This window comes from Callorhinus ursinus, unplaced genomic scaffold (genome assembly GCF_003265705.2).
Source record: "Callorhinus ursinus isolate GAN/ISIS: 27379988/994484 unplaced genomic scaffold, GSC_fseal_2.0 scaffold12, whole genome shotgun sequence".
Lineage (NCBI taxonomy): Eukaryota > Metazoa > Chordata > Mammalia > Carnivora > Otariidae > Callorhinus > Callorhinus ursinus.
In genome coordinates, this window is record NW_027397074.1 from 68,929,649 (window position 1) to 68,950,459 (window position 20,811).

General features: G+C 43.8%; 1 protein-coding gene and 1 non-coding gene across 9 annotated transcripts in view; one reads left to right on the top strand and one right to left on the bottom strand.

Moving 5' to 3' along the window:
- Positions 1 to 20,811, top strand: part of NRF1 (nuclear respiratory factor 1) — a 147,727-nt gene that overhangs the window by 113,502 nt on the left and 13,414 nt on the right. For 2 of the 8 annotated variants that reach the window (XM_025865597.2, XM_025865602.2), the window contains one exon: positions 1,619 to 1,743. In XM_025865597.2, the coding sequence (XP_025721382.1) occupies positions 1,619 to 1,743 (125 nt within the window). Of the gene's footprint in view, positions 1 to 1,618; positions 1,744 to 3,919; positions 4,179 to 7,784; positions 7,927 to 15,497; positions 15,586 to 20,811 lie in introns of those variants that run through there. The other 6 variants (XR_012380324.1, XM_073899190.1, XM_073899187.1 and 3 more) reach the window with 6 other exon arrangements.
- Positions 6,011 to 6,083, bottom strand: TRNAR-CCU (transfer RNA arginine (anticodon CCU)). Its single transcript has one exon. It is a non-coding gene; the product is annotated as a tRNA-Arg (tRNA).

Genomic DNA, 20,811 nt, shown 5'->3' on the forward strand with positions numbered 1-20,811 from the left:
CGAGGTGTGCCTGCCAGAGTTAGGGCCTGCAGCTTCAGAGCAAAGCTGAATCAACTGGCTTCTTCGGTGTCAAACCCAGGACTTTGCCCATCTCTGCAGAACTGGATGACACCACCTCCTCTACTCCATGCCCGCATTTGATACTCCTTCAGTAACTGTGCAAAGCGGGAGCTGATACTTTTCCAGGAGAGGTGCTGAATTTCTGCTTCTTTCACATTTTAACATCTCGGAAATTTGGATACTACAATACTACAGTTATCAGGCATATTTTCTTTCTTGCTGGCACATAAAATAATGGAGCATTTTCTAGTTTGTAGCATCCTAGAATCAATAAAAATGGGTATTTGTGCATTTGGGAAAAGCGTATCAAGAAAAAGAGAAAAATAGGATACAAATTGCTAGAATGGTGCTCACTATAAACAGATGGTTAATATCTTTCTATTTTACAAAGTGTTTGCAGTGAAGGGAGATTTCTTGTTTCATTGTGTTTCTGGAAGCTAGGAGTTTGGGCTGATGTGATCATTTAAAATTTCAAGCCTTAATTTAGCACTGCCCACATGTACCCTGAGGCAAAGAGAAGAGCTAGACTTTGCAGGATATTAGGGTCTTAGCCATTACTTTGTATTGGAAGTCATGGATATGAACTACATTGTTATTATTTAATATTAATTAAATAGCGAGTCCAGGTTGTTAACTTCTCGTATCATCCATCCTCTGCCGCCAAAGGGCAGTTTTAGATAATCTGCCTAATGTTACCATAAAGAGAAGAGAGAACAAGAAAGCCTTGTGATTGCCAACCAGAAAGACTTTTGCATTGTCAATGTGGATCAGAGCTCCCACTCTGGCTGGCAGGCACTCAACCAATATTGATAAAGAGATTGGTAATGAGTGCCTTCTGTCCTCAAACACCCATTTCTTTTCTTTTTTTCTTTTAAGATTTTATTTATTTATTTGACAGAGAGAGACACAGTGAGAGAGGGAACACAAGCAGGGGGAGTGGGAGGGGGAGAAGCAGGCCTCCCGTGGAGCAGGGAGCCCGATGCGGGGCTCGATCCCAGGACCCTGGGATCACGACTTGAGCCAAAGGCAGATGCTTAACGACTGAGCCACCCAGGCGCCCCCTCAAACACCCGTTTCTTAGACTTAAAGAAAATGTCACATTAGCTTTATAAATCTGTAGGACTTGGGGCGCCAGGGTGGCTCAGTCGTTAGGCATCTGCCGTTGGCTCAGGTCGTGATCCCAGGGTCCTGGGATCGAGCCCCGCATTGGGCTCCCTGCTTGGCGGGAAGCCTGCTTCTCCCTCTCCCACTCCCCCCTGCTTGTGTTCTCTCTCTCGCTGTGTCTCTCTCTGTCAAATAAATAAATAAAATCTTTAAAAAGAATAAAAAATAAATAAATCTGTAAGACTTGGGGGTTCTCTAGCTATTTACTGTTATCATTTAAAAATTCCTCTGGCTCTGTCCAGCAGTACTGGACTCCTGCATTCACTGGTAGGCTCATAGCCATGGAGTCAGTAGAGAGATCCAAGGAAGGGTTGGGAGGATGGGTTGTCTTGCTGCAGTGCTGTACCTTTATTCAACTTACACAGCCCCCTCTCTGCTGTTCCTGTGCCCACAGTGAAGCCGCCGCCCATGCTGTCGCCACACTGGCCGAGGCCACCTTGCAAGGAGGGGGACAGATCGTACTGTCTGGGGAAACCGCAGCAGCTGTCGGAGCACTTACTGGAGTCCAAGATGCTAATGGTAAGAGAGCATAAATATTTTATTGAATATCTTCCCTGTTTCCACTTAAACCTTCATGACATGACTGACAGCAGACCCTTCAGAAAGAGGTTGAGCTTTGATTTGAGTTTTTCTTTATTGATAGGCAATTGATGCCGAGTGAAATTCTAGGAGCCTCTCTGATTCCTTTCACTAGTAGGAGACTTGGGGTTTTCAGCGGCGGGGCGGGGTCGGGGGGAACGCCATGATAATGGCTATCTAACTGAATTGCTTATTTGAAAAGTATTTTGCTGTGATAGGACTGAGAGGTACTTTAAAATTTGCTGTGGGGCACATTTTGTTCTTTACTCTCCCATGGGGCAGATCAGTGTCCTTTGCTGTAGCAGAGACCCTCCCATGGGCAGGTGCTTTGTAAGTTAGAACATGCTGTCTTAAGAAAGGCACCAGCATCTCACACGGGGTCAGTCAGCGGGCTGTGACGAAGGCGCTTTTCTGGTTGGTGCCATGAGTCTGCCTCCTGTTAAATGTGGCCTCACCAGGGACCTCTGGATTTAGCCAATAACACGCCACCACCCTGCCCTTCTTTCCCATCTCTTTGACTTCCTGGATATTGGTGATTTCTTGAATAAACAAAAGGGATAAAGTTCATAGAAATATGGTGGCAAAAATTTACAACTCCAGCCCAGCTCTTTGGATCCACGTCAGCAGGCTCTGGAAGTCAGTTACCAAGACTTGGGCTGCCTGGGGAAGTGCCTCAAAAGTCTGGGTCAAAGAGAAGGACCAGACCCATTCTGTGACACTCTGTGATTGTTTATTAAACTTATATATATATATATATATGTAATTAGGTTAAGTAGGACAAGTTAAGTACTCCATGGTTTTTGGAGATTTCTTTTTAGTCTTGAAAAGAGGATAAATAATAACATAGTCTTATTTAGACAGAAAGTTCCTTAATGACATCAGTGGCTGAGAGAAAAGTTCCTGGCACTTTTTAAAGGATAGATCTGTTGTTATAAGTGAACAAAGGTACCTGGAAAAGTCTTTGAAGAAAGACCCAAAGCTGTGTCCTCCTTTGGAAGTGAGAAGAGGAAAGTACTTGTGTCTGTCACCCAGAGAATAACACAGGAAATGTGAAGAGCCCCTGAGAATCATTTTCTTAAAAAACAAACAAACAACAAAATCAAATACTACAACTAGAGCCTGCCTTTTCTGTAGGGTTAGGGGCTTCCATGAACTAACCCTAACAGAGTTAGACTTGATCTTAGCCAGAACACTGCAGGTTAAAGGGCACCTTACAGCCATGTGTGTTCAGGATGAAATGGACCATAGGTAGATTTAAGGAAAACCTCCCCCTTTAGCTAGAATCCTACCCCTACTTTCTTACTTTATGCTACTCCTCTTCTGAGTCCTAATCTACCTTGAACAGAGAGGATATCTGGCTCTGCGACATTCTTCTGAAGTGCAGATTGCTGTTACTCCCTGTGGAATGCTCCAGATACTCCTCTGCCTGGGTTTGATAGGAGACTAGGAGACTGTTATCCCTTCTAATGGTCTTGACATGTCGTGGCTAGGAGAATAGACAGCTTTAGAGTTCTGGCTCCTCCTCAGCCTCACCTTCTCAGATGAATTTATAGGTAAGTATAAGGACCCTGGGGGTCTCTGGCCAAGTGGACCCATTCAGCCATACAGTAAAGCTGAACCACACCTACTACTGTTGATTCCTGGAAGCTGCCTCTTTTCAGTTGCCTTGGGGTGTGTGAATCAGTTGTGTTGATTTCATGTAGTTGATTGTGTTGGCAGTAAGGGAAAATTCTGGTCTACATCCTAAAAGCCAGTGGTTCCCAAAGAAGGCCGTCCCCAGTGTGTGACTGCCAACATGTGCCGAACTAAGACGTGGGAGTTGGAGTTAGCACTTTCTCAGCGCAGCGTTTCTGATTCACACCAGGCGGTTGAGTTGTGCCTTACACCAGCAATTTCAGGGGAAGGCCAATCATTTCATCTCTCCCTTGGGAATCCAGAGAGTGAATCTAATATTGGATATGATCCAAATAATTCTGATGCTCCTTCTGTCTTCTCACATTTTACCCAGAGTGCTGTAGAGTTTACTGTGGGGCTGGAACCAGATCTCTCCCATGTACATAGCTGATTTGGTATCTGGATAGACTTTTAGGGAATTCTCTTTTCATCATTCTTTCAGATTGTTTCCTGTTGCCCAAGTTTGTCACTTCTGTGATGATAACCTTATGGTGTCTGCCAGTAGACCAAGTTGATTATCAGGAAGAGTATTATCAGGAAGAACCAGTTGGTAGAGGAACAAGGTGCTATTTGGAAAACGCCACTACTAGGGAAAAAGAAATGCTCCCCAGATTCCAGAGCATGGTTTAAATAAAAATCCTACTAGCAGACAACTCTTCTGAGAGCAATCTGGATATTGTTTAGGCCTGAAACAGAGGGAGTTTCTGCATCTTCTGGGATGGAGAACCATTGTGTGTGTTGCTTGATAGAGTACGGTAATGGGAGAGAGATGTCTGGGCAGCAAGGATATGAAGCAGTGTCCTGTAGGACAGTGGTTTTCAAGTGAAAGATAACAACCCATGCATACACGCCAGAAGTTTAATTTCTGGGTCACCAAGGCAGATTGGACGGAGACCTTGCGCCCTGAAGATGTCTCCTTTTGTCTGGACTCTAACCCACCCCGACACTAAGGGGACTACTCAAGCACTGGTATTACTTTATCTCATGTATGCTCTCCCTTTTTTGATAGCACTAAATAGGTCTTTGGTCTCTTAGGATGGAATTTCATGGTTTGGTTCAATTGAAAGTTTTCACAGGTTCCTTTCTTTTTATTGACGTGCAGGGAGAATTGCCTAAGACTAGGGAAGGCCTCTCCATGAGTGCCTTCCTTTACATCTTTTCTCGTCTGCTCCTTTCTTTTCTTTTCTTTCTCTCACAGTCGCTCCTTGCCTCCCCACCCCCCAACACCTTAATATAAAAGGTTGTGTAGTCTGTGAGGCAGGCCCACACAGGGGTTGAAGGGCTCTGTGACCCATAGTCACCTCTCACCTGACCTCGCCACCCATGGTCAGCCATCATCGGGCAACCAGATCTACACATCTTTTTTCTTCCTTTCTATTTCAGCAGAAATAATTAAAAATAGGAACTATATTGACCCTCGGCCACCTCTTCCAAGGTGCTGTTATGTCTGAGATCTTATTGCATATTCATGCAGCTGTCTTTTATTCCTAAAAGCTAGATGGGGGGGTGGGGAGGGACTAAACAGATAGTTCATAGTTAATCAATAAAGATAATGGGAATCATCTGCTTCAACTGTTGTCCCATTAAGCCTCTTACCAGAGCTGCTAAGAAAGTATCCTATTTTAAAGATATAACCCCTTTAATTGTATATGTTGCAAATAGGGTTTTTTTTTTCAGTTTATTTTTATTTTACTTCTGTTACTTTCATTTTTATTTCCATAATTATTTGTCTTTGGCCTTTACATTTACATAGGCCCCAAATCAGATAAATATATAACAGTTCTTCTGTGGTCTCATTTTTTATTTTAAATACTGTAAAATAGGGGCGCCTGGGTGGCTCAATCAGTTAAGCGTCTGCCTTCAGCTCAGGTCATGACCCCAGGGTCCTGGGATTAAGTCCTGCATCGGGCTCCTTGCTCAGCGGGGAACCTGCTTCTCCCTCTGCCTGCCACTCTCCCTGCTTGTGCTCTTTCTCTCCCTCTCTGACAAATAAATAAATAAAATCTTAAAAAAAAAAAAAGCTTAAAAAAGATAAATACTGTAAAATATCTGGAATTTATTTTGGAATATGACATTAGGTAGGAATCTGAATTGATTTTTTTTCCCTACATAATCTATTCTAGTACCATTTATTCCATAAAAAGGTTGAAATCCATCCTTTCTAAACTAATTTAGAAAAATATGTCATTTTTATCATATGCAGAATTCTTTTTCATTTTTTGGTTTTTTATTTTAATTCCAGTATAGTTAACATACGGTGTTCTGTTAGTCTCAGGTGTACAATACAGTGATCCAACAGTTCTGTGCATTACTCGGTGCCCATCATGATGATCCCCTTCACAGTGATCCAACAGTTCTGTGCATTACTCGGTGCCCGTCATGATGATCCCCTTCACCTGTTTCACCACCCCCCCCACCTCTGGTAACCATCAGTTTGCTCTCCATAGTTAAGAGTCTATTTCTTGATTTGTCTCTCCTTTCCCCCAACTCCCGCTATATTTTTTTATTTTATTAGTTTTTTCTTTATGCTCCACACCTAACGTGGGGCTCAAACTCACAACCCTGAGATCAGGAGTCACAAACTCTACCAACTGAGCCAGCCAGGCATCTTGCTTGTATGTTCCTTTATTCATTTCTTTTGTTTCTTAAATTTACATATGAGTGAAATCACACGGTATTATTTATCTTTCTGACTTATTTCACTTAGCATTATACTCTCTAGCTCTATCCATGTTGTTGCAAATGACAAGATTTCATTCTTTTTTTATGGCTGAATAATACTCCATTGTGTATTATCCATTCATCTACGGATAGATACTTGGGCAGCTTCCATAATTTGGCTATTGTAAATAATGCTGCTATAAACATCGGGGTGCATGTATCCCTTTGAATTAGTATTTTTGTATTTTTTGGGTAGATAACCAGTAGTGCAATTTACTGGATCATGGGGTAGTCCTATTTTTAACTTTCTGAGGAATCTCCATACTGTTTTCCACAGTGGCTGCACCAGTTTGCATTCCCACAGTGTAAGAGGGTTCCTTTTTCTCCATGTCCTCGCCAACATTTGTTGTTTATTGTGTTTTTGATTTTAGCCATTCTGACCAGTGTAAGGTGATATCTCATTGTAGTTTTGATTTGCATTTCCCTGGTGATGAGTGATGTTGAGCATCTTTTCCTATGTCTGTTAGCCATCTGGATATCTTCGGAGAAATGTTGGTTCATGTCTTCCGCCCATTTTTTAACTAGATTATTTGTTTTTAGGGTGTTCAGTTTTATAAGTTTTTTATATATTTTGGATACTAACCCTTTATCAGATATGTCATTTGCAAATATTTTCTCCCATTCAGTAGGTTGTCTTTTAGTTTGTTGATTGCTTCCTTCCCTGTGCAGAAACTTTTTTATTTTGATGTAGCCCCAATAGTTTATTTTTGCTTTTATTTCCCTTGTCTCAGGAGACATATCTGAAAAAATCTTGCTACGGCTGATGCCAGGGAAATTACTGCCTGTACTCTCTTCTAGGATTTTTATGGGTTTCGGGTCTCACATGTAGGTCTTTAATTCATTTTGAGTTTATTTTTGTGTTTGGTGTAAGAAAGTGGTCCTGTTTCTTTTTCTTTTTCTTTCTTTTTTTTTTTTTTTTTTTGGCGTGTAGCTGTAGAGTTTTCCCAACACCATTTGTTGAAGAGACTGTTTTGCCCATTGTATAGTCTTGCTCTTGTTGAAAATTAATTGACTATATAATCATGGGTTTGTTTCTGGGCTTTCTATCCTGTTCCACTGATCTTTGTATCTATTTTTTGCCAGTACCATATTGTTTTGATTACTATAGCTTTGTAGTATAACTTGAAATCTGGAATTGGGTTACCTCCAGCTTTGTTTTTCTCTTTCAAGATTGTTTTGGCTATTTGGGGTCTTTTGTGGTTCCGTACAAATTTTAGGATTATTTGTTCTAGTTCTGTGAAAAATGTTTTTAGTATTTTTATGCAGAATTCTTAAATAGGCTGTGTAGGGTCTTTTGTGTGGATCATCTATTTGTTTTTTCTTTATACTGTAATATTTTATTATTATGGTGTTACTATTAGCAGTTAGTGAAAGGCCTGTCTCCAAATTTGGAAAAAATTCAATCAAAATTCCAAAAAGATTTGTGGGGGGAGTGACCTTTACAGAAATTTTAAAGTTTATCCAGAAGAATTAAGCCTTTTTTTATCCTTAATTTTACTTCCAGTGTAATTAACATAGTGTTAAAGTCTTATTTTAATTTAACTAATTTAAGTGTTCTCCTCTCCTTCTGCCTCATCTTTCCCTAGGGCAGGGGAAGTGGGGAGTATTCATTATCACAGAGATGGACCAGGAGTGGGAAGCAAGTGCTCTTAATACTGCCCCAGTGAATTGAATGAGACACTAATTGTTGCTGGAGGAGACACTGTCCCTGTAGTTAGACCAAACCAGGTGCGTTTTTCTAGATTAAGAAATCGTGGCTGTCCATTCTGTTTATGCAGAATTCTGTGGAGGCTCAGTTCTTACACTTTGAAATTTTAATTTCCCTTTTTTCCCCAACTTCTTCAATTTCATTTTTTGTACTAAAATGAGGGTGGGGCACACTCCCCTGATGGAGTACTCCAAGCTAGGAATCTGCATTCTTTCCCACTATTGACCTTGCATTCTGTCTCTCAATTCCATTGTCTTATCAATTTTATTTATTTAATAAACATTTATATAATGCTTGCTATGTGCAAGCCCTCTGCTAAGTGTTGTACGTGCATGAACTTATTTAAATAACTCAGAATAATCCTGTGAGGTAAACACCATTATGCCCATTTAACGTATGGGGAAAGTGAGACCCAGAAAGTTTCAGTAACTTGGCCAGGTTCACACAGAGTGTGGCGGAAGTGGAATTTGGATTCAGGCAGTTTGCCTCCACCTCACTCAGCTGTGCTGCCTCCCTTCAACGTGACCCCACAAATACAGAGTGATGACTGTCTCCCAGTGTTGAACAAATAAGTTCAGGAATGTCAGGCGTTTCTCCCCATCCCTGCTAGAAGCCGCTTGCCTTTGTCTAGCTTAGCCGCAGTGCCCATCTGCCCAGGTGTCCCCGATGGCCATAGGGAGCCTGTGGTGATTTCTGATGCCAAGGGCTCCCCTTCCAGCAGCCCTGCCCTCTGCCTGCGTGATTGCACACGCACTTCCCTTTGCTAGCCGAGGGGAGCCTGTAGGTCTGTGGTTCTCCAGTGGCAAAAATTGTAGAAGCATTCAATGGTCAGCTATCACATTTTAGTATTTTTAGTGAGCAGATCACTTTGCAATTAGTGAACATGTCTTCTTATTTTCATTTGATTGGGGGTGGGTGGGTGTTGTTTAGAACGAGGGACATTGTTTGGGGGCGGGGAGTAGATGATGTTCCCAAGGAAGTGAACCCAGCTTATGAGTTGTTTCTTCACCCCCTAGAAGCTCCTGTCCAAGCCCTCCTGCCACCATTCAATTGATGCCAGAGTTCTTTCAGCATTCCCACCTGGCTCTAGGAAGGTAGGGACGGAGGTAGTAGAAAGGGCCCTGCGGAATATAACATTTCTGCCTGAAGCTAGTTGATGGCGAATTTGTTTCCCCTGCCCCTCACTGTGCCTTCCCTTTGGCTCTGCCTCCAGCCCTTGATAGGGTCATGCCAGAGAGTTTGGAAAATGCATCTTTCTCCACCATTCCGACACCCAGAGACCATCCACTACCTGTGCTGTCCTGGCTGAGACATGGGGCCAGCCCTGAATGGAGAGATGTGTACTCTAGAGGGCTGGGTTTGTTTAAAAATTAAAGCTGATTACAAGCTATTAACATTATACTTACAGAAAGAGCAGGCCTTCTCACTTCTCTGCTGTGCACTATGTCCCTCTTTGTTCTGACATGGCGCTGGCAACAGCCCTGCTGCCTGAGGGTCCCCCTTAAGACTCATCAACATAAATTTCCTCCAACTAAAAGATGAAAGACCCCACTCGGTCTTCCTGCACTGTAAAACCAGTGTGCATTTTACTACCCATTTCAACTGCCAAATCAAGTGAAATCAATTTTTAATTCCTTTAGAAAAAAAAAATACTGTCATCTCCTTTTCTTCACACTGAACCTGTCTTCACCTTTCCACCTGGCTACTTTTCTTTGACCCTACTAAAAACTTTTAAGGTGCGCCTGGGGGGCTCAGTCGGTTACCCATCTGCCTTCGGCTCAGGTCATGATCCCAGGGTCCTGGGATCGAGTCCCATATCGGGCTCCCAGCTCTGCGGGAAGCCTGCTTCTCTCTTTCCTCCTCCCACTTGTGTTCTCTCTCGCCATCTCTGTCTCTCTCTCTCAAATAAATAAATAAATAAATAAAATCTTAAAAAGAAAGAAAAACTTTTAAAAATATGTATGTTTCTCCAGTTTAATCTCAGTTATGCTCACTTTTTTTTTAATTTTTTTAAAAAATTGGTCTTTTTAGCAGGAGGGGTAAAAGAGTGGATAGATGAGGACAGAAACATGAAGTTCAGATGAGAGAGCAGGATTCCTGGGTGAGGTTTTTGCCTGAGAGATTGGAACACACATTCCTATTCTGCAAGGCCTCCCAAGTGAGACAGGACGGCAGAAAGGCCTGTTCCGTACTGATTATAAAGAGGTAAGCGCCGCTGGATCTGAAGGAGGCAGATATGTGTGTGCTTTAATTCTCTGTGGAAACCTACTTTATATGTATTACAAGGACATTAGCGCACCCCTAACCTGGGGGCTTGGACCCTGAAAAATTCTGCATAAATTTTTTGCACTTATCTGGGATCCATAGCTCTGATCAGATGTGCAAACAGATTAGAGAACGCCTTCCCCCACCTCTCACTCCTTGCCCCTCCACCGGCCAAAGGATTAAGAGCCTCTGCTATAGAAGTGGTGGCTGGGGTCATTTAACTTTGTGGATATCTGGTCTAGTGCTGAGAGTAAGAGGGGCAAGGGAGATGGGAGGGTCTGCTGGCCTAGCTGCTTACTCTAAAAGCTGCATTACCAAGCTCTGTGATCTTGAGCAAGCAAATTAACCTAAGCCTTAACTATAAAATTAGGCTAATGGTTGTTCCATGCTCATGAGGTTGATGGGAGCATTAAACAGAGTGATTCCTGTAGAGTGCTTAGCATAGTGCTTGGCACATAGATGCACTGTAAACATAAAACAATTATTAGCTGTCCACATTAGTTTCATCTCCCCGAATTTCATCATTCCCCAGAATATGTTCAGTTGCACTTCAGAATGCAGAGTACTCTTGTGCTTCCCTGACTTCAGGTCTGATCCATATGCTTACCTTATGCAGTTGAAGGATTTATGCTCCAGAGGTAAACGCTGCAAAAATGGGACATCAGAAGCCCTTTCTGTATAGCCTTGAGGGAAGGAAATTGAAGGGGACTGGTTAACGGCTCCTGGATTCGGTTGTATCACTGTTCTGGGGCGAGGGCTGTTGGCTCCCAGCGCCTAGTTTGCATTAGCTGATAGGGCTCTTGGTTACTCCTAAGGGCATAATCGCTCTTCAGATCTCACAGCTGCATGGGATTTCAATCTCCATCACGAAGGGGCACTTTTTTCACTTTTGTCCTTATTCTCACCACCACCATCATTCCATTATTACTCACTAGAGGTCCTTCTGATCCAGCTCTTCTTTAAAAATAAGAGAGAAAATGCCAGTGCTCATCATGACAAACTATAGAATACATCTCTCGTTCTCCCTTTTTCTGTACTTCTCATTCTCTGGTCACATTAGTATATGGACATGTTCCCAAAAGAGTCAGTGGAGATGTCAGTATTAATTTAATTTAGGAAACATGTCAGTGTTGCTCCTCCAAAAAGTGCTGGTAGGGGCGCCTGGGGGGCTCAGTCGGTTAAGCGGCTGCCTTCAGCTCAGGTCGTGATCTCGAGGTCCTCAGATCGAGTCCGGCGTTGGGTTCCCTGCTTAGCGGGGAGTCTGTGTCTCCCTCTGCCCCTCTCCCCCCCGCCACTCCTGCTCGCTCTCAGATAAAATCTTTAAAAAATAAAGTGCTGGTATGCTCTTCTAGTATGCACTAAATCACTTTTTGCCTCACTATTTTAATTAAAGTTTAAACAAATGTATTAAATTAAGTTTTATTGTAAAGGAACATTTTCAGTCACCATAAAGCGCGAGCTGTTCAGTACTCCCTGGACTTGAAGCAGGCAGCCCCTGAACAGTGTTATGTGAGCTAGGAGTCCTAGGCCGGAAGCCTCCCAGCCTGAAAGTCCCCAAAGAGCAGCGCTCTGTGGACCCTTAGGCCACCCTCCGTTCAAATAAATGACCCTCTTTTTCCACTGACAGGGAGACGTAAAGGGAAGCTCAGCTCCTAGGATCGTCTCAGTCAGACCAAGCCGAGGCGTTGCCTGTTCTGTCAAAAAGCAAAGGAAGATTCATCTGTCATACAGCTCTTTTCCCTTTAGAATCGTAGGTCTTTTTTATTTTCATTTTTTTAAGATTTTATTTTTAAGCAATCTCTACACCCAGCGTGGGTCCAGAACACACGACCTCAAGATCAAGAGTCATATCCTCGGCTGACTGAGCCAGCCGGGTGCCCCCGGAATCATGGGTCTTTTTTAAATGGAGGGGGAGGTAGAGCATACTCGCAGACCTGAAAAGATCACTTCTTAGAAGGAATCAGATGAGGATGGTTGAGAAAAGAAGAGGGTGGAGGGGTGAGTACGTGAGGACCTGCAGCTGGGGCCCCCTGGGAAGCAGGCGCTGCACTGGGGAGCGGCAGCCCTGCAGCCAGCACCCGGGCCCTGGATGCTTCAAATGTCCTCTGGACAACACGCTTTCTTTATAGACAGCATTTCCCTATTTAAGTCAACTATTTTCTTTTTTTTTTTAAGATTTATTTATTTGGCAGAGAGATACAGAGAGAGAACAAGTAGGCAGAGAGGCAGGCAGAGGGGGAGGGAGAAGCAGGCTCCCCGCTGAGCAGGGAGCCCGACGCAGGGCTCGATCCCAGGACCCTGGGATCATGACCTGAGCCGAAGGCAGACGCTTAACGACTGAGCCACCCAGGCGCCCCTAAGTCAACTATTTTCTTAAAATGATAGTTTTCATTCTGGAAAACATGTTGGTAGATGTCATACCAGGAAAATAACTTTCACTTTTGCTCTCTTTTTGCTTTTTGACTGTAAGCACTGACCATCATTATTTAGGACCTTCATCATTTTCTTGTCTTCCTCCTTTCTTTCCTTTTCTGTTTTTACTACTACGGCTGCCACCGTCACCATAACCCCCTTGCCAGTGACTAAGCAAGCACCCTCTGCATTGTAGAACAGTAAGGTGGGTAGAACAGAGCTATGAGCCCTATTTTGTGGAGGCAGCTAAAGCTGGGACTTGCCCAGTGTCACTCAGCAACTAAATGGTGAAACTGGAAACCAGACCCGGTTCTCCAGTACTCTCTACTGCCTGACGTGGGCCCCTTCCTTCCTCTTCACTCCTCCTTGCAACCCACCCAACCAAGGAAGTCAAGGAGATCTAAAACAAGTGAAAACCATTGTCTTTATTATTCATCTGATTCAGCTGTTCCTTTGTGTGGGTCACTGTTTTGCAGGATTGTTTTAAGGAGTGGTAATAGCCATATTTTACTCACCTTAGAAGTCAGTGTCATGATAAATCTTAGCAGAGGCAAATAAATGGCATCAAAACGCAGGATCTAAAGGTGTGCTGTCTAATACAGTAGCTATGATTTGTGGCTGTTGGATTTAAATGTGAGTTAATTAAAATTAAGTAAAATAAAAAATTTAGTTCTTCAGTCAGCCTCATTTCAAGCACTCCACAGCCATGTTGTGGCCTGAGATATTGTATTTTTTATTCTAATTTATTCAGATTTAAATGTAGATAGGTATGGGGCGCCTGGGTGGCTCAGTCAGTTAAGCGTCTGCCTTCTCAGGTCATGATCCCAGGGTCCTGGGATCGAGCCCCGCGTCAGGCTCCCTGCTCAGCGGGGAGTCTGCTTCTCCCACTGCCTCTCCCTCTGCCCCTCCCACTGCTTGTGCTCGCTCTCTCTCAAATAAATAAATAAAGTCTTAAAAAAATTTTTTTAAATGTAAATAGCTACTGTAATACACTGCACAGATACAGAACATTTTCATCATTTCAGAAAGTTATATTGGATAGCATTGATCTAAAGGCTATAGCAAAAATACTGTGCTCTTCTGGCAAGTTGTGCCCCCTCTGCACAGAGAAGGACAACACTAATACTTCATGAGCCTTGCCTCCCAGTGACCTTCTCAGCTCATAGACAGCATGGCTTTGCTTAAAACAAAACAAAACAAAACAAAACAAAAACCCACTACCATATGACTGCAGTAATCCTCAACCAGTAAACAGCTGGGCAGGAGGGTTGCAAGAACTGGCCTATTTTTGTGCACCGCAGAGTCCCGAGCAGGAAAACCTAAGACAAGAGGCAGTGGAGACACCTAGACCCACTTCCTAGTCTCTGTATGCACGACCCAGGCCGCTTACACGTTTCCACCCAGATGCCTCACAAATGCAGATTTCTCTTCTTGGCTACAGGCATCTTGAGGCGAGGCGCTTTAATGATTTATAGTGACCCCAAAAAGGATCAAATATCCAGAGCCCAGTGGGTCACGAGGCTGAAAGAAGCCATTACTATTGGATGAATTCCAGATTTCACCACGAAAACATGGCTGCTTCTGAAATAGGAACATAGAGGTGTATACCGGGGCTCTCAATTCTAGAATACCCAGAGGGCTTTACAGTTACAGTTTTCTGCCCCAGATGTGTTACTGCCCAGCCCTTTTATAGCACTGAAGCTTGTCCTCCTTCCCGACTCCATTCACAGTTACCTCCTAAAATCCAAAATGCCTTCTAGAATAGCCGTCAGAGGGAAATGGCAGTTCTGCTGACACCCCACTCAGGGAGGTATGTCGATCACACTAATCTTAGGGGCCAGCGGAGACTATTTCGTCCCATTCCCTTTAGTGCCTGGAGCATTGTAAGCATGCAGTAACTCTTAACTACTATTGCCGCTGCTGCTGCTGTTGTTATTATTGTTGTTATTTTTTTTAAACACTCAGACTGAATGGGAAGGATATTAATCTTCAGAGTGTTCGCTTTTAGCTCCTCTGGGACACATTCTTGGGATCTGGTCCAGTGAGCCTCCATTTGGAGGGAGCAGTGTGAGATCCACTCCCTGGGAATCCCTGCCTTAGAAAGTCTCTGTTACTGATAAAGCATACTGTGCCCTTCAGGCATGCTAGAGAAACCAAACTGAGATTCAGTTCTCCAGATGACCAGGTCTTTCCTGTCACTCATCAGACATAGCCCCCACAGCTGGAGGGTTTTCTAATTGTCAGGGTTCTTTGGTGCCTTTGTTTGTCTCCCGTAAAAATGCTGACCTGTGGATACCTCCAGAAGGACCAAGGCTGTCTCTTGAAAGTGTCAGTGTGATGTTTAGATTCATCTTTCTCCTTGCAGAGTCTGCTCCTCCAGAGGGGGTGGTGTATTGTCTCCCCTATACCATTTATAAACAAGGGTGGCCTCAGCATTCATCATTCGTACACCAGAAATTGCTAATCTAGGCCCTGCTACTTGAAGACTTAAGGACTACAGAAAGGAAGAACCTTTACAATGCAATGACAGGCCGCTACACACTGGTCTCTATTCTTAGTATTCATCTGAGCCATGGCCATGTCCTTCCGAGGTAGCTTTTAGGTGCTTTCCGTATTAAAAGCTGAATGCCTCCAGACTTGGCTCTCCAGGGCCCCGGAGGGAATTAGCATACATTGTCAAGCTAGGTTGGCATACCTTCACAACAACTTGGTCTGACTGTGTCCGGTATTCTCAGCTGGGGGACCTTGGTGAGCCAGGGACATTCTGGGCAAAAGACTCAGACCAGAGCTTCAGGGCAGAGACTCCCAAGAAGGAGCCTGCCACCTGGCAGATGGACTGACCAGTGTCCTCTCCATCCCCAGTGTCATGAGGGCCAAGTTACATGTGTCCTTATCTCATTCTCCTTCCCTTTAGGTCCCCACATCTTTCTGAGTCTTTGTATTCGAAAGACAGATTCTGGTCTTAGATGATTCCAGCAGAATCTTGGTGCCTGTCATTGCAGGTAATATTCTGTAAAGGGAATTGGTTTTTTGTTTTGTTTTGTTTTGGCATACCAAATCCAGAGCCATAATTGGACAACTTTAATTGGACTCATTTCTGTTTAATATGTGGATGAAAAAGTAGGTTTTAATTGAGCATGTAAAAAGGTTCACACAAGAACCAGAATCTCATGACAGGAAAAACTCCTACAGAATGAAGTCTTTAAGGTTCTTGGGGAAAGTGGACTTTGCTCATTTTATTTATACTTCCATTAGGATTTTGAAGGAATGTCAGCGCACTGTTATTAACTCTGATAGCTTGTACATCGCAGCCAGTATGGTTTGGGGCCCTCTGGCTCTCAGGTTACCTGTGTAAATAGAGGGATTCACTTCCCAGCACCACCATTTGCTTAATAAAGAGCAAATGTGCAGAGCCCAGCATCGGCGGCCTGGCAGAGCCGTAATCTGAACAGGATAAACACGCTTCCTTTTTGTATGATGCTCTCTCCCCATCCTCCTGCCAAGAGCAGGATATCAAATGAAGGGGAGGTTGTGGTTGGAGTCAGTAAAGTGAATGTCTAAGTGGCACCTGCCCCATTCAGCAGCTCTGCTTCCCCGGGGCCTCCCACTGCACATCTGCTCCTGACAAAGCTTCTTTTCTCCTCCTGTTGGTCAGACTGAGAGCAAAGACCCAGCAAGGAGACATATTGGTTTTGCCTTGTCAGGACAATTGCCTGTGACATTATAATTACACCAAATCTTCATTATTAGAAAGGCCTATTTAGAGATTTTCAGAGGCTAAATGGGGTTTTCGAAGTGAAATTGATAAACACATCTTTTCCGTTGTAAAGCTAGCAACTGGATCTGAAAATCACCGAAGGGGTCTAAATCTGGAAACTGAGACACTGCTCTGAGTGAGACAAACCCTGCTATCAGATTGGCTCACGAAGCCGGCGTCCAGCAATTCTTCGGGTTTTGCCCAGCCCAGCCGTTCCGTACTGCTCGTAGTCCTATACTGCAGAGCTATGCTGTATTGTTCTCCAGTGCTGGCAAAGTTTCTCACCTGGGGGCCCTGGGGGAGGGGGGGGTGTTAAAAATAAGTTGATGGGGTCGAGCAGCAAAGGGGGAAGGAAAAAACAACAACCCTGATATAAATAGGGGAAATGCGAGGAAAACATATTTTAGGTGAAGGCAGAGCATCCAGTTTCAGATTGAGTTTCCAGTTAACAAAGGCAACTCTTACCGTGTTCTACAGTGTGTTCACGATTGAGGCATGTTTATGCTGTGGAGGTGGCTCACTGGAAGCTCGGGAAAGGTTTTAGAGCTGCACTATTTAAACTTTAATTAAAGTCAAAGTAAAGATTGAGCTCCTCTGTCCTCCTAGCCACATTTCATGTGCTCTGCAGCCACCATATTGACCAGCACACAAATAGAACATGGCCGTCTTTACAGTGAGTTCTGGTGGACAGCACTGTGTTAGAGATTAGTCCGAACGTTTTGAAATGGTTTCTTGACTGCTTTTGCCAGCCTTGGAGTTTCTGTTTCAGCTTTGTTGGAGGGGAAAGAGGGAATTTGGAATTTGCCTGGATGTTTTTGGAACAACCCCTTCCAGCCATATTGCTTAGGTTGTGGTCTTTATCTTCCCACCTTAAAAACATTGTTTTCCTCCAAGAATCTCATGTCCTTTCCCCACCCCTCACATACACCCAAAATAATAGTAATGAATTATAACCATGAGAAAGGACTTTAATTTTAGGAAGGTCCACTTTCAGCTGGCTACTCCCTGGTCTTCCGCTCCTTAAGCTTTCACGGCCCTGCTGTTTGACTGGAGAGTTTTCTGACTAACGAGAACGAGCGAATGCTCAAGGGCCAAGGGTGTGTATATGAATTCTTCATTTTGTGTACGACGCGGAGTGCCGACGACATTCTGGGGTGGACCACTGAGCTGGCGGCACCTTCCATTTCTAACAGCTCTGGGGCCCAGGGGCAGGATCTTGAATCTTGCTTCCTCCATTTGTCTGCCTCTGGTAGCCACTGCATGGTAGCTTTGACTCCCGAGAGGAAACCTATGTGAAATAACAAAACTACCTCAAATTTAGATCTTGTCCTTTTTCTCCAGAACTTAAACTTTGTAACTATAATGTTCCTTATCCTCACAGCAGCCCTATAAGACAGAGTAGCTGTCCATTTTATAAATGTAAATATAGACAACTCTCAGGTGCCACATAACAGATTCTGTCATGCAAATGAGTCATGACACATTTTAAATCCTTAGACAGTTTCTCCCAACAATCCAGCGTAAGCCCGGACCATCTCCTCCCCCCCCTCCAACCCAGCTGCTGGGTACTTAAGGAATACAAATTAGTTTTCATATTAGCCCAAGGAAGACATTATTAGGAAAGTAAGTCTGCTACAAGAAAAGTACATCATGAATTCCAGTTTAGAGGGGAGGTATCGGAGAAATGGCTGACCCTCCCTTCGGCTTAACTAAGAGCTGACTGAGATCACCTTTTATAAACATGCACACCATTGGCACTTGGTGTGCTGGCACGGTTACCGAAGGATTTGTAAAACCCTCCGTGGGAGGGTGTTGGGATGGCTTTGTACGCCGGGCACCAGGGCGTACAGGGAGGCGGTGTTCTGATGCTGCTCCTCCGCACCACATTCCGGGGGCCCGTCTTGCTCATGCTTTTTTGAAAGTTCTGTGTTGGGCCACTGGGGAGCTCAGTCAGTTAAGCGTCTGCCTTCGGCTCAGGTCGTGATCCCAGAGTCCCGGGATCGAGCCCCATGTCGGGCTCCTTGCTCGGCGAGGAGCCTGCTTCTCCCTCTGTCTGCCGCTCCTCCCGCTTGTGCTCTCTCTCTCTCTGACAAGTAAATAAAATCTTAAAAAAGAAAGAAAGAAAGTTCTGTGTTGTCAGACTCTGTCTGGCTGACCGAGCATCATGGGGGCTTGTCTCTGGCGAAAGAAGGTAGCGGCCACAGGGTAGGGTACCAGAGGCGCTGCACCCCGCATGGATGTTAGAGCCCTCTGCTCTCCGGCCCGTCCTCCAGCCACCCGAACGGTCTTAGCCATTGATGATTTTGTGCAGAGATAACAACATGGAGATTCCTCTAGTGTTATCATTCCTTCTGACTTTCTGGCAGAAGCTGGAGTTCTTTTGTAAAGAACTTGTCCCCATTATCAATTTGGTTATGCTAGATACAGTCCAGATAGGAAAGGCAGCATAAACGGCTGAACAAAATGAAGTTTATTGAGATAGATTTCTTTCTATGACTATCAAACCCCCTAACTATTTATTTCTACTTTCCAACCTGCTGTCTTCAGGTGTCTTACTGCCAAAAGCCAATTTAATTCTGCTCTTTATGTGCTCATAGAATTTTTTAGTGTTTGTTTGCTTTCTAAATGGTACTCTACAGATTGTGCTAAATGTGAGGGGTTGAAAAATAGTAGAACATCTTTGGAAGCTTTTGTGCCTCAGTCTACGCCTGTTAGGTTAGAAGAAGCGAGGGCGGGATGGTGGGTACATTGGCGGCGTGGGGCGGTGGGGGCGGGGTTCCTTGTGCTAGTCTCTCTCCTTTTGTGCCTCTTTGAAATTTTCCCTAATAAAAAAAAAACTGAAAATAATGACAGAAAAATAAATAAGTCTCCATTCCTAACTCTGGGTAGCTCCTGATTGGCTCTTGCATTCATTTCTACATCTGACTTCTGCAAATTCTTAGTATGGTGACTTTCCGCTAAGGTTCCTATCCTCTTGGCTCGGCTTTCTATTTATTTTTTTCTAATTTTTTAAATTAAATTTAATTTAAATTCAGTTAATTGACACATAGTGTGTTATTAGTTTCAGAGGTAGAATTCAGGGATTCGTCAGTTGTATATAACACCCAGTGCTCATTATACCACGTTCCCTCCTTAATGCCCATCCCCCAGTTTCCCCATCCCCCAACCCCTTCTTCTTTCTATTTAAAAATATCAACACTTTTGGGACACCTGGCTGGCTCAGTCAGTGGAGCATGTGACTCTTGATCTTGGGGTTATAAGTTCGATCCCCATGTTGGGTGTAGAGATTACTTAAAAATGAAATCCTAAAAAAAAAATCAACACTTTACATATTGCTCATGCCCTATCTACTGGTGTACACACTTGGGGGACCTTGAGTGTCCCCCTTCTTCCCAGGGATTTCTTCTGGATTTTACTAGGCATCTCCTGCCCTTCTCTGTAAGGGTCAGATCAGATGTCCTCCTGAGCAAACACATGTCCCACAGACTTTAGTTGAACACTTTTCCCTCCTGCCATTTTCAGTTTAAAGCCCTATTGGGCAGATCAGCAGGCCTTGGAGTCAGCTTGTTCAACCCTACATTGGGGGCTCAGCCTGCAAGATAGTACACCACAGTGGTCCTGAAGCACAAAACCATGACTTCATTAATGTTCCTGGACATTCCAATAGTTTCAAAAGGAAACTGTGAAATTTTACCTCCAAAATATGTTTTGAAGTACACTTACTAATAAAGTAAAAATGAATTTAATTTTAACATTTGGCTTGTGGATTGAGGGCAAGAGGAATTCCCTGGTGGTCTGAAAAATCAGGCAAAGGACAGAATCTCTGCTATGGAAGTTATCACAGAAAGTGGTTTTTCCGAGAGGGGTGACATTGTCTAGCAAGAGGGGAGAAAACCTTGTATGCCAAGGAGTGCCTGTTACGCCAAGCCACCTGTGAGGCTGCTATGGGCTTTATGAGAATACTCAGTACGCCAGGTGTAATACATATTTTAATCCATAAATCCCTCAAATGCACCCAAAAGCCATGGAGTTAGAAAACACGGAAAAGAAGGATTAAATGTCCCAGAAGCAGCTAATATAACAGGAACAGAACGACTGGAAGAGAAATACTTTTTCTCTCTTTCCTCCTTGTGTTAGTATCAGGAAGGTTCCCTGGATCTCCTTTCATTTGATATTGACGTTCTTTTCATGATCTTCCCCTTTTGGCCCTGCGACTGTCCTCTCTTTTTCCATCTGGTCCTTGTTTGTCATTCTCGGCCTCTTTATCTGCCAGCCGCCTATTCGACTAGCTTCTTTCCCTGATTTCCTTTCATGTTCTCCCATCTCTATACCAGTACATACCTAATGCCTCTTTTTCTTCATATAATAGTGGCTTGCCTTAGACATCAGTCACTGATGTAAATTCTTTTTCAAGCCTGCAAATAAGACTTTAAAGGACTTACCTCCTGCCTGTCACCCCTTGAAACACCTG